General features: G+C 39.0%; 2 protein-coding genes across 5 annotated transcripts in view; one reads left to right on the forward strand and one right to left on the reverse strand.

Annotated features, from left to right (window-relative positions):
• LOC138058153 (probable ATP-dependent RNA helicase DDX60) overlaps window positions 1-13,147 on the forward strand; it is an 82,472-nt gene that overhangs the window by 54,747 nt on the left and 14,578 nt on the right. The window lies entirely within an intron of this gene.
• LOC138058124 (uncharacterized) lies at window positions 9,532-12,056 on the reverse strand. 4 transcript variants are annotated; one of them, XM_068904011.1, is made up of 4 exons: window positions 11,718-12,056; window positions 11,477-11,635; window positions 11,220-11,276; window positions 9,532-10,998 (listed from the first exon to the last, which is right to left on the reverse strand). In XM_068904011.1, exons 1-4 carry the CDS (start codon window positions 11,796-11,798, stop codon window positions 10,663-10,665), a joined length of 633 nt encoding a protein of 210 aa, XP_068760112.1. In that variant the 5' UTR covers window positions 11,799-12,056; the 3' UTR covers window positions 9,532-10,662. The 4 variants fall into 4 exon arrangements, 3 of the variants coding, with proteins under 3 accessions (XP_068760112.1, XP_068760114.1, XP_068760113.1); XM_068904013.1 differs by having other exon boundaries at window positions 9,532-11,047; window positions 11,718-12,035; XR_011133794.1 differs by lacking the exon at window positions 11,220-11,276 and having other exon boundaries at window positions 9,532-11,047; window positions 11,718-12,023.

Here is a 13,147-nt window from a genome sequence, read left to right on the forward strand (position 1 = left end):
TCTTCTCTTCACCCACGTAATGAAATGGAAAGGAGTTTTTGCCTCTGATAGCAAATATGTTGTTTGTTTCAAAAAATATTTCGCTGGAAAAGGTGCCCTTTATGAATTCATTATGTTGTGTGATATGCGAGCTTAACTGGATAGTTTTTATGACAATAGTGAAGCATTTTCGTGTCAAAATGAGGTTAGCATCTCTTGTATTTACCCTCTGCCGTAAACTTGATTTTCACTCTCAAAATTATTTCCAGAACCTACTTTTTGCGTAGAATAAGCGTTTAGAATGATGTTCTTGCGTTCTGTGGTGATACTTGACGATTTGTGAACATTTTGTGAAAAAATATTTATAACGGGTCACACGCGCAACTTGATCTCCCGAACTTGCCCGATTAAGCATAACCTCCACTTGGCCTTTCGACATCCCATTGAAAAAAAAACTCGTAAAGTATTCGCGGACTGGTCGATTTCTCTGAAATGCTAATGAATAGAGAAAGATTTTTCACAATAACTGCAAATTCCTGTGTTAAGCATAAGAATTCGACGAAGAGGTATTAAAATGCGACTAGATTTGTTGCGAGCGTTGCTATTTTTGTGTTTTGATTGTTGTGCAAATTTTGACAGAGAATATTAAATTATGAAAAAATATCTACGGATAGATCGTTTAAAAATCTTTATTTTTACCGGTCATTTGAATATAAAAGATGCAACGCTTGACGAAAAATAGTATTTTTGTTAATATTTGAAAAAAACAAAAATTTCGCGGGAATCGGGACTCGGTGAAAATGAGTTGCCTACGTGCCTTGAAATGTAATACGCGAGGAGACAGGGATTTTTTCTCTCTTTCAAATGATTTTGTCATTGTAGTGTAAAATGAAGTTTATTTGGGAAGCCAACAAGATTTCTTGAAAGACCTGGTTAATCCAATTTATTGCTACGACTTACTGGTGCGAAGATTGTTTACTTGAAACTTACGCTCTTTGCGAATTTTGAGTGTGGTGAAATTACATCTTTTGCGTGACAATATATCCCTTTACTCTAACGCAAAAAACAGTCAGATAGTAACAAACTTCATATTTACTTAACCATTTCTTCTTCTTTTGTGCTTGTCAGCATTGTGATTTGCGATAATTCGCAAGCCTGTTTTTGTATCGCATAGATGTTTAGATTTTCAATTACAAGGGCGCTCAACCTCGCGATCGTGTAAATAGTTCACCCCGAAGTCAAAGTAGATACGTTTCTCAGGAACCCAACAAAGAAGGCTGCCTGACCCGACTGGTGAAATGTAAATATTCAGTTAAATACTACAACAAAATTGAAAAAACCAAAGACGGAAGTTTCTTGGATAAAAAGTACGTTGTTTTACTCTGAAAACGACGAACGATTAGCATTTTTTCCCGTAGTCCATTCACTTGACACAAGGTGATCACGCGCACCTTTATGGTTGCCTAGCACGTGATCAATTTCTTCAAAACTTTAGAGACTGCAAAAATTTTCATGTTTTTAAGATCGATTGTTATTAATCTTTCGATGAAAATTCGATTCAGAGTTATATATAAAAACTATGTTACTTTTTTTCTTCATCTGTCTCTTGGCTTGTCTTTTTCTGTTAACTCCTGGCTTTTACGGTACTCTTTCGAGCGAACGTAAAGCCAAACAGTGTTTTGACCTGGTATCAGATTAGACTAACAAGAAGAGTAATTATGAAGATAAGCGGAAAGAACACCTTCAGTCCTTTCTTAGTGTGTGCAATAAACGTTTGCTTAGTGCAACTGCAAGACATCCTGGAAAACGTCCGTCAGAGCAATTTGCAGTTAGTTTCTTGCAGACTATTTATTTAAAGAAGAAACGAGTGAATTTTACTCAAGAACATTTTTTTATTATCTTTAAACTGAATTTATTACCAAAGCTTAAAAAACTAAAAGACCTCAAAATGGGACAGGACATTACAAAATAATTAAACGTGTGAACATGTTAGCCAAAGGGCCTCTGCTGGCGCGACATGTGAGTGACCCTCAAATAGTCTTAACGACGCCCCAATTGAAAAAAAAATAACTGGAACGCTGCAGTTCAATGCCACCAGAAACCCATAAGGGTTGAAACGTGTAACGTGCGTTCACAGCTTCCGAATATTCAGTGCGAACTGATTGGTTGAATGTTTCAGTGCTAAGTACCATATTTGGAAACCCCTCGCTCTTGTTGTTCCAAATATGGTACTTAGTAAATTGAATATTCAGAAGCTTGTTTCCCAGCACACAAGGGGCCGTTACACGTTTCATCCCTTATGGGTTTCTGATGCCACCCAATTCAGTGCTTTCTTTTTTGTGTAACACGTACAACAGGCAACCCAGTGTACGCTTTTTGGAGCGTCTAGTTTCCTTTTCCATTCGCTCGCTGATTGAGTGTTTGTTTTCTTTTAAGACTCATGCGATTCAAGAAAGTTTCATTGCCAAACTGGTAAATTCCATAGTAAATTTCACTCGAAAAACCGATATCGTACTCATCGCTTCATGATTCATGCGATATCGGCTTTTATCGTAAAATTTACCGTGGAATTCACTAGTTAGGCAATGAGTTTTTCTATAGAAGAAAGCAAAGAAATAGAGGAAATTACATGGCCGCATGGGGATACGACATTAATCTTCGAGTGCTGAAATTAACTCTAACGCGAGAGCTAATCAAAAGAGTGATAGATACAAACAGCACGAGAAGATAAAATTCGTATCATCAAGCGGGCATGTAATGTTTTGTTTATTATATAGATATTGATGAAATGTCCAGATTTAAAACAACTTGTTCTTCTCATTTTCGAAATGATGAAAAAGTGGTTACCAACCGCACGCATGTTGTGTAACATGAAACAAGATATGAAAGTTATGAAAAACAAATCATGATAATGCAAAATTTTGCAATAAAATTTTTAATGTAGTAGAGAAGGTTTCTATTAAAGCACAAAAGTATCATAAAATTTTTTTATTTTTTATTTTTTAGGAAGTATTTGGTGTTTCGCTCACCTTTTTCAAACCATGTTGCACGAGAGCTTATAATATATAGATTTAGCCAGGCCTAAAAGCGAAGCTCCCGGGTTGTTTGTTGTTACTGGATCTAGGATTAGTGAAAATAAAAGGCTTTGGAAATGTCCTCGTTTTTCCGGATATTGCTTAATTATGTCATTTTCTTCGCTGCCTAAAGGCCTTTCCAAATGGTAAATGTTTTACCATAAAACATGCTGAAACATGTTTTAGGGTAAGACATGTCTATGTTTTACAGAGTGGTCAAACCGCATAAAACATCTTGACACATGTTTTATCAAAACAAGTACTAATCTCCAGAAGCAATCAGTATATCCAGTTCTTCCTGAATTTTCTCACAAGCTTTGTCACCGGTTATCCTTCATGTGATAGTCTTTACTAAATATGTCCTATAGACAGGCGCGTTCCTCAAACATATCGAAAAGAATGTCCGTCTCTTCGTCACTTCCATCTCCTTGTCCTAGCTTAAAGGTAAGGTAAGGTAACTTTTATTTAAAGTCGCAAACGTAGGGAGAGGTTGCCCAGTCTCCCAAGCCAACGGCTCATGTTAAAAAGGCACGACTATTTGCAATACCATAACAAATTACTATTTACATATAAAAATAAAATTCTAGAAGAATCCAGAACTGTATTAAAAGATAATTTAAAAAGGAACTAGTGCAAATATTAAGATAAGAGAATAGCTAGTGTATACAGTTCATACAATGGCACCCTGAAAATTCAACACCGTTCAGACGAGAACGAAATTGAGCCAAAGTGGTCGAGGATTTTGTTATGGCTGATAATTGATTCCACATGTGGGCAATCTGATACAGAAATGAGTTGTGCATAACGAGGCTGTTATATGTTGGCTTCGCAACATTTAGGCCATTACCTCGTAAATTATAATTAGTTATCCTAGGTGTAAAAGACTGAGAAATGTAATTTGCGCCGTTAAGTCTAAAACACTTAAAAATAAAATGAGCGATCGTACGATGCGTCTTTGTTCAAGCGTGCCCATAGCGGTCGTAGCTAAGTATGGAAAGCCATGACTTTCTTATGTGGTCATTTGTTATTACATGATGTGGTTTCTCCATTATGTGATGTGGTTTTATGGTTATGTGATAACGTGTGGCGACAAAGGCGATGATGGTGAGAACAAAGGCTTTCCACAGTTAAAGGAATCAGGAGGATCCGAGATTATGTATTGTGTTTCGGGTTGCAAGGAATTAAAACCTTTGAACTGTTCCTGGACTGCGAAAGATCTCAAGGCAAATGTTGGATCATAATCCAAACTGTACTTGCGACCAATACGGAAGAACCTGTGCACAGAGCATCCTTCCGCAGAACAAATCGCAAGTTAAAGAAAACATGAAAACATGGTGTCTTAGGTCTTTCATCAGTATCTGTTTATTACAGATAATGCACTTTTCTTTAACTTTCGATTTGTTCTGCGGAAGGATGCTAACTGTACACAGGTTCTTCTGTATTGGTCGCAAGTACACTTTGGATTGTGATCCAATATTTGCCTTGAGATCTTTCGCAGTCCAGGAACAATTCAAAGGTTATAATTCCTTGCAACCCGAAACACAATACATAATCTCGAATCCTCCTGATTCCTTTAACTGTGGAAAGCTTTTGATCTCACCATCATCGCCTTTGTCACCACACGTTATCTTCTCAAACACATCATGCTCATCATCTTCTAAGTCAACTTTGATTTTCTGCATGCTGAGTCCAGCATGGAACAGGACTTGTTTGTCTGTCGACGAGGGAATTCTGCTCTTTCGTAACTGCCTTTCTCTTAGCACCCCTTCTACTACTTCTGCTACGTCCACTGAAAAGAGCCATGCGTTCTCTAAGAACATTTACAGCCACCGAAGGATGATCTTTTTCAGCGTTGGCACAAAGGCCACGAACACGAAGACAATCCCCAATCGTAGACACACCAAGACAAGAAAGCTCCTCATCAGACAACGCTGAAACGTTTTCAGGCTCGATACGCTGCGCTGCAAATTTCGGAAATAAAGACTCCAACTTTAGTTCCCTAAGGATCTTCTCCATCACTTGCTCCTGGTTATGGGTTATGTAAAATCATCACTCTATATATGACACACATGATGATTCACTGCTTGCAATTTGTCGTGGGGTGTGAAGACTGGGTACTAAGGCTTGGCACCGGAAGTGATGGTAAGTAAACACGAAGCACATGACCCTATGACAAAACCACAACACATAATGAAGAAACCACAAAACGCAACGAAGAAATGACATTATGACAAAACAGGATCACATAATGATGAAACCACATCACGTAATGGTGAAAGCACATCACATAATGGTGAAACCACATCACATAATGATGAAACCACATCACGTAATGGTTAAACCTCATCACATAATGATGAAACCACATCACGTAATGGTGAAACCCCATCGCATAATGATGAAACCACATCACATAACCATAAAACCACATCACATAATGGTGAAACCACATCATGTAATAACGAATGACCACGTAAGAAAGTTATGGCTTTCGATAGCTAAGCATAGATCATAGGTAGCCGAGTTACTCAGGTTAAGTAAAGACTCAATCGCATAGTGGTTGGCTCGCTCGATGGTATTCTTCAAAGATTTAGATATTCCTAGCAGAAGCGGGCTACAATATTCAATATGCTATCCGCTTTGTTGTAGGGTTATCTTCGATAACGTTTTCTGAGAGATCGACTAAACAGTCCTCTTCGTTCGCCATCTTGAGAGAAATGGGTGCGTAACGCGACACCGTGTCCATGGATACAAACAACCTAATAGAGTCAGCACGCATGCTCTCATCAAACATGTTTTAAGGATCTGTCCAAACGCACAAGACATCACTCACCAAACACGAGAACAAAGGAAATGTTTTAAGATGTTTTATCGAATGTTTGACAAAGTTTAAATCTTACTCAACACGTTAAAACATGTTAATACGTGTTTAAACAGCACAAAACAAGGTGGCCAAACGGGAAAATGTTTTGCCACCCGACAATGTTTTAGCATGTTTTACGGTAAAACATTTACCGTTTGGACAGGCCTTAACTAGTCAATTCCACGGTTACTTTCACACAAAAAACCGACTGGTCTCATGAATCACGAAGGAATGAGTGCGATATCGGTTTTTCCACCGAAATTTCCTGTCGAATTCACCAGTTAGGCGATTAATTTTTATTGATTCGCAAGAGTTTTAAAAGAAAACTAGCAAATCCTCAGCAAACGAACGGAAAAAGAAAGAAGCCATTTCAGAATCGACTGTCAAAAGCCAGCGAATAAGAATCAAGCTAAAATTAGAAATCACAGACGTGCTAAAGCTCGTGATGTGACAGATCGTCTTTGTTGGTTCAAGGTCAAACAAGGAGTTTTATTGATCTACCTTATTCCACTTTATCTCTGAAAACGAGATCATTTACATTTTGATGTATTTCATTGTAACACGCCAGTTTAGCTTAGAGCCAGAATCAGCTAGAAAGGACAAACTCCTAAAAGATTACCTGCACGAGCTCTAAGCAAGCCTCTGAAAACACAAGATGGTGATATTTTTTCTTTCTTTTACGAGAACTCATTGAGATTACATGTTTCTAACATAGGGGTAAAATTTTCTTGTCAATGTCCAGGCACATCGAAAAACAATTAGGCAAACGGAGTGAAAAAAAGCTGTTGTTCGCTTGTATTTTAAAGCCAAACAAACCAGCAAACAGTTAAATTATTTCGGTCCAAAAAGAGTACAGATGATTTTTATTTAATTCCAGTTGAGAATAAATATTCGAGTTTCATTCCTGAACAAACGAAAAAACGACTAAACCACTTTTTAGAAATATGCATCCACTTGAAATAACTCCTCCGAAGAAATAACAAAGGGTTTAATGTCCAAGAAAAGAATTTGGGGAGTAATTTCTTCCACCAACTTTGAGCCATTACTGGTGTACCGTTTTGTCGTTCTTGTTCTCTTTCTCTCTTCTTTCGTTTCTGTTCTTCTGTCATAGGCCGTCCAGGCATCTTGCAACCTTAGTAGATTCAAAATTAAAAATCTTAAGATAAGACTCATGCCAAAAATTGCAATTCAGAGCAAAAAGCAGCACTAAACAAATTAAAAATAAACACTCAGCTTTAAGTTTATATCCCTCCAATGCTTGACTTGAATAACTACGTAGCCACCAGTGTGTCCTGACCACAGCTATATTATGTCAAATCTGGATTGAAACCAGCGAAAAATGCAAGAAAAAAGTATTTTCCAAACCGTACCTGAACACGAAAAGCATCGGCTGTCAAGATCTTTTGTTAACGTAGCATCGCCGTGCAGCCGCGTCGAGCCACAGTTAGAAAGAGCGCGAAAAATTAAGCCTCGTTTATGCTCAGGTGTGAATGTCTGACCTGGCTTGAGCCTGCGATCCAATCAACAACCAGTTCCTGGTCAGCGGCCAACTTAAAAGGAACTGTCCAACTTGAGCCCGCGATATGGTAACCTGATACTGGTCAGTGGATACCTTGTTTTGACAGGTGTCAATTGACCATAACATTGATGTCCAATATCAAAGATGTATGCTGTAAACTAGCTAGAATGTCAACTGAAGCATTGCCTCCTGGATGAGCTCTAAGCTTGAGCCCGTGATATGGTTACGTGATACTGGTCACATTGGTATACATGGAGGGGTGAACGAACGTACGGTCGTACGGTCGTACGGTGACCAAAACCAGATTTTCTCGCATGGACGGGTTACCATATTTTCTTAACTATGGCGCTCCGGGCGCGCGCGGAGCTCGGCTAATAAGACCCTTGACAATACAGTCATATTCTCTTTCGTAGTCGCTTTTGGCTGTTTCCAGCTTTTGTAGGTTTTCTTGAGATGGCTCTTCTGCAATTTTTCCCTCGTATAATTGGAGCGTCTCTTCGATATTTTTTTCAGTTTTCTCTCTTTTCAAGCGCTCTTTTTTTACTATGAGAAATACTATGCGAAACTTCTCGGCTCCTGTTTCCATATGCGCGTAACTCCGTCGCAAACAATGGCAAGCACCTTCCCAGAGCTTGATCACAAACAGTTTGCGTAAATGGAAACACCTTTTTCGTTCTTCCCCGACCAATCGCTGATGATTGCCGATGACCGCAAACAAGACGCAAGAGATTGAAAATTTTCTATGGTTGCGTCTTGTTGGCGACGAGTAGCAATGCAATAACGAGGAAACACAATCGTAAACTGTTTCTGATTCTTTGCGATCAATCGATTATACTAATATTTTTGTACACGTGATAAGTTTTGACGAATTAGAGGCAAGTATAAGTAACAAAAATGGCGTCCGAGTGCGATTGTAGCAATGAGGATACTTATCAAAACAGTGTGAGTTTAATGAATATCGTATGGGAATACCCCGCCAAATATACCTGAAGTAAACTTTCTTGATCACAAAGAGCCAGTTCCTACAGTATAATTTGATACTGGCTATGCTGCAGCCGTTGCTGCTCCTCGAAAACGCACACGCCGGGTCAGCAGGCACCACATGATGGCAATTAGGCGCCCGCTTGTCTCACACCTGATCTCAGCGGGTTCCTCACAAAAAAGCTAAATGTTTACAAAATGGCGGCCAAAGATGAAATTGAGGCAGCTGTTCGAGCTCTTCGCCCATTGCATCGTAGGGTAGAAAACTTTGTACGATTTGAAGAAGAAGTCAAAGAGACTCTTGCCTCTATTTTTGAGAGACACCGTGCAGGGCAGAATGTGTTTGGAAGGGTCAGCCATGCACGAATAGAGGTTGGAACTATGATCGAGGTGGAAATTACAATCTGGCTTAAAACTGTGTACAGGCGCCTAAAAGCTCGCATGAGAGCTCGAGATCCCTGGACGGTAAACTTTACGCGACATATGCCTGAAGGAATTTTTCGTTTTATGATAGAAGTTGTTAAAAAGGCTCCCTCTGCGTTTGGAGTATCACATTCAGAAACAAATGTGGCATATGCAATTTCCTACTCTGAGGAGACCCGACTGTTGCGGGATTTTTCAAAGTTGTGTAAAACATCACGAGAATCTGTCATGTCCTACCTCTGTAAGCAAACTAAAGCGCCCAGGAAAGGAGATGCTAAGATTGTGGTCAGCACCGTTAAACCTTTTCTTCTGATATATATGAAGAGGAAGCAACATGTGGTCGTCAAGTGTCATTATACATTCACCAATGAACACGGATATTCATTTCAAGCTTGAGGATGCAATATGCTGTGTAGCTTAATAATACCCACTGAAACTGAGTGAAGCTGAAGGTCTTACTGTGTAGTTTTGCTTAGTGACAAAAAAGTTAAACGCAGGTGACTGGTTCAGTTCTTGCTTTTACCAGTTCCCGGGCACAGACCCAGGATTTTATTTTCACCTTGATGGATCATCTATGGTCAGTAATTCATGAACAAATTCGACAAATTATGCCACCTAAGTACGCGAAATGACTTAACATTTTTACCACCCTTTGTTGTTTTTCCTGCATAAATATACTACTGACCAGACTGTATTATTACCGAAACAGTTGATTTTAATGTTTGTTTGTTACAGTGATATCAACATGGAAGTGATAAGGGTTAAAGATGCACTAACAAGAAGTGTTTTAATAAAATGCAATCCATAACTTGGTGACAACTCATGTTTAAAGGAAATGTTCCTCTTACTAAAAGAGAACATGGGACATTTAAAGCAGTCCAACTTAGAGAATGTGGGTTATGTAAATTTCATGGCACTTTGACACTGCATTTGGGAGAATTGTCAAAGGTCAAGAGACCAGGCACAGATCCAGGAAAAAACTTGACCATTTTCCTAGACGCTAAGTGCTAATATATATTTTAGATTTTCACTCTCTAAATTGCTGTCCCTCGATTTTGTGTAATTTTTTTTAACCATTTGACCGATCTCTGTAAAACGGTGAAACCAGTCTGGATCCGTGCCTGGAGAAAGGCCCTATAAGTTGATAAGCCTTTCTTAACATAATCGGATGCACTACCCATGTAAAATGCATGCAGTAAATCAACGTGTCAGTTGTGACAGAACTGTTCCTTGGTCAATACTTTTTTGAATCACGTCCATCAAAGGGTCACCACAAAAAGTACACTTGCTTTCCCTAGGATCTGCTTTTTCAAGATTACAATAACAGTACCTGTTATCATCAAAAACCCTACCTGGAATGTAAACAGCATTATGTTTGTATGTATGTGGCTCAAATATCTGTTCTGAAAGCCAAATCAACATGACAAATTCATGTTTAAAAATTTCAGGCCACCCGTCGCTGAAAAGTTGTATTCTCACTGAGCTTCTTTAATGCTATGTGTTTTGCCTCCCTCCCTTCCATAGTCACAGTTCCAAGACCCTGCCCATATTTGCTGTACACATCTTGTGTATGGCTGGGTATTATGTGCCCAATGGTCCAAACAGTTGGATTTATGGATGATGGCAGAAATAAAGCATTACAACGAAATGACTCCCTTGCAACTACAGTGAATTGACTCAGCTGTTCAGCTGTGACGTCAATCCTATTAAAAATGGACACACAATCTCTCAGTGTCAGCCCGACATATGCATATGTCAAAACTGTTTGTCTCTGAAGTCTAGAATCTTTCTCATTACTTAGCCACTTTATTAACTGCATAAAATTATGTAGCAATACTTCTTGTAACATTTATGGCTGAGTTTTCAAAAGGTCTTCTTTTATTCTCGTAAGCAGTAGACACTACTTTGTCTGTCAACTGCTCATTACTTAAAACATACTCTTTCATACACTCTAATTTACAGCGCTTGTTTAAAGTGTCAAATAACCCATCTAAAGCAGGCTTTGGGTTGTTTTCGGAACCACCTTGAATTCCTGGCGCTGCCACTATTGTCTCATGTCGTCTCTTAGTGGCTGTTCTCACTGGTAAGTTTGACTTCCCTTCCACCAGACAAGTTGGAGTTCGTGTGCGACCATCAGGAGGTGATGTACATGTCCCAGGCTGTAAATAAGGGCAATGCATAAGCCATAGGATACCCATCAATTACGAACTAAAATAAAAAGTCAAAGAAAATATAAAAAAATCAAAGAAAAGAAGAGAAAAATAAAATAACTCAATGAATAGATGAATTAAAGAATAAATAAATACATAAATACACCCTCGCCCCTCCCCCACTCCATCCCACTCTACAACCACTAGCTTAGCATCAATAGATGACCAACCTGGACACTTTTATTTTGATTTGTAATATCGCACAGCACTCCCCTTGCATCATTAACCTTCAATGTAAGAAAAAAATAGGCTTACTCGTGCAACTGTGAGAGATATGTGAGAGGACCATAAATTAAATCCAAGCAACATATTAAAAGTAACGTTTAAAAAATCCAAATAACCCGTAAACTACCCTGCAAACAGTGTCGTTCGATCGTGGTATACAATCAGTGGGGTAAATTATCAAAAACATATTTAATGCACAAACCTTTGATTTTAGTCGGTTAATTTGTCTGTTAATTGTGCTGAGTTCCGTTTTCATCGCCCTGCTCTCTTCCACTGCTTTCTGCCTCCTCTCTTTACGTGTTTTCATGAAGCTCCCAAGATCAAACTGTTGGCTCTTCGAATAAGGCATCGCTGGTATTGCCTACAAAAATCCGGCGCATTTTCAGTCCTATATCTTTGAAACGAGGAGAAATTCGGGAAAACAAAAATCATACGATTCTTACCTGGTTACCAAAGGACCCTTCGAAGATGAAATAAAAGCTGATGAGCGCAAGGCCTTCAATCCTTTCCAAGCAATTAAACATCAGAAAGTTGAACGCCGTTTGATGGTTCACAACAATCCTTCCCAACTACCTTCTATGCCTTAGTTTATCAGCTGTTTATATGGTGTGTTTGGTACCAATAGAAAGCTCAATGCTTCAGCAATGCAAAGAAACACGCCATCTGGCCTTTTAGGTCTCCCAGCATGCAGGAGGAGTCTGTTTATATAGTAGAGAAAGCTAGGTACCAGTCTCCTCCCGGCAATTTCCGTTTTGGGCGCCATATTTGAAGACAATTCGATGCCGATTTCTGGCGCCCGCTGACCCGGCGTGAATCGGACCCAGAAACGGTGACGTCTCTTGACATTTCCTATCTGTCTTCTTCTTCGCAACAACTCCAACATAAGAAGCTGAACATGATGCAAAACCTAATTATGCCTTTATTTTTGCGCCTTTTTCTTACGATGACGCGAGGTCAAGTGGCGTAAAGCAATCACGCATATGGAAAACAGGATCGCAAACACAAACGCAAAAAGCGGCAGTGTTTGCGATCGATCTAGCAAACGCAAACTGTTTGCATGCGACTGTTTGCGACGTTGTTACGTGTATATGGAAAGAGGTCATGTACTTGTTTAGAAATTGAATCCAAATATAATTTATTTCAAATTAAAGAAAAGAAAGATAATATGGAACTACTTATCTCGTTTACTAGGAATGGTGAATCTCGCATAAAAGGAGAAAAAACTTGCTCGCGATCACTGTGGCCGCCGAATATTAATTGACTCCGAAAACCATTCAAACGCAAGGATTGCTGTTTGAAAATATTAAAAAAATATCTTATATAAGGGCAAGCCTGTCCTTCCGAATTTCCTTCATACCTAATTTATTTTAGCGCATTTCCTTGTTTTTGTGCTTCATGCGTAGAATGGCGCTTTCAGGTTAAAATTTCAATCGCAAACAGCTCTAATCAAAGGAAAATCCTTTCCACAGGCTTTCAAACGAGCAGTTTAGTCTTCTGTACGGTTTATTTCTTAATTTACTTTATTCCGCGTTTTTTGTACTCCAGTGCATTTGTGAGTTGCAAAGTTTTGGCAACGGTTCTGTGAGAACTGACCTCAAGGCCACGAAAACTTTGCCTTCGTGAGAAAAATACGGGAAGCCGTACACTCCAGCATATTTGCGCCACTGTAGCGAGGATGGATATGACAATATGAGAATATTTTCTAAAAGCGCGATTTGTGTTTGCAAATGTGGAATTTTTTTCGTGATAGTTTTACAAATGAATGTAACTGCGCATGACGAGACTGGCTTCTGAAAATTTAGATTTGGCTGGTGAAATGATATCTGATCGATACTAGCCTCTAGGATAGTGAGCTAAAAAGTTAGTCTCGAGC

The sequence above is a fragment of the Montipora capricornis genome, chromosome 7 (genome assembly GCF_036669925.1).
Source record: "Montipora capricornis isolate CH-2021 chromosome 7, ASM3666992v2, whole genome shotgun sequence".
In the NCBI taxonomy this organism is placed as follows: domain Eukaryota; kingdom Metazoa; phylum Cnidaria; class Anthozoa; order Scleractinia; family Acroporidae; genus Montipora; species Montipora capricornis.

Coding starts and splice junctions, on each gene's coding strand:
- LOC138058124 (XM_068904011.1), bottom strand. CDS start 11,798: ATGTTTAATTGCTTGGAAAGGATTGAAGGCCTTGCGCTCATCAGCTTT. Junction 11,636..11,717: donor AAGGGTCCTTTGGTAACCAG/GTAAGAATCGTA, acceptor GGATTTTTGTAG/GCAATACCAGCGATGCCTTA. Junction 11,277..11,476: donor TTAACCGACTAAAATCAAAG/GTTTGTGCATTA, acceptor CTTACATTGAAG/GTTAATGATGCAAGGGGAGT.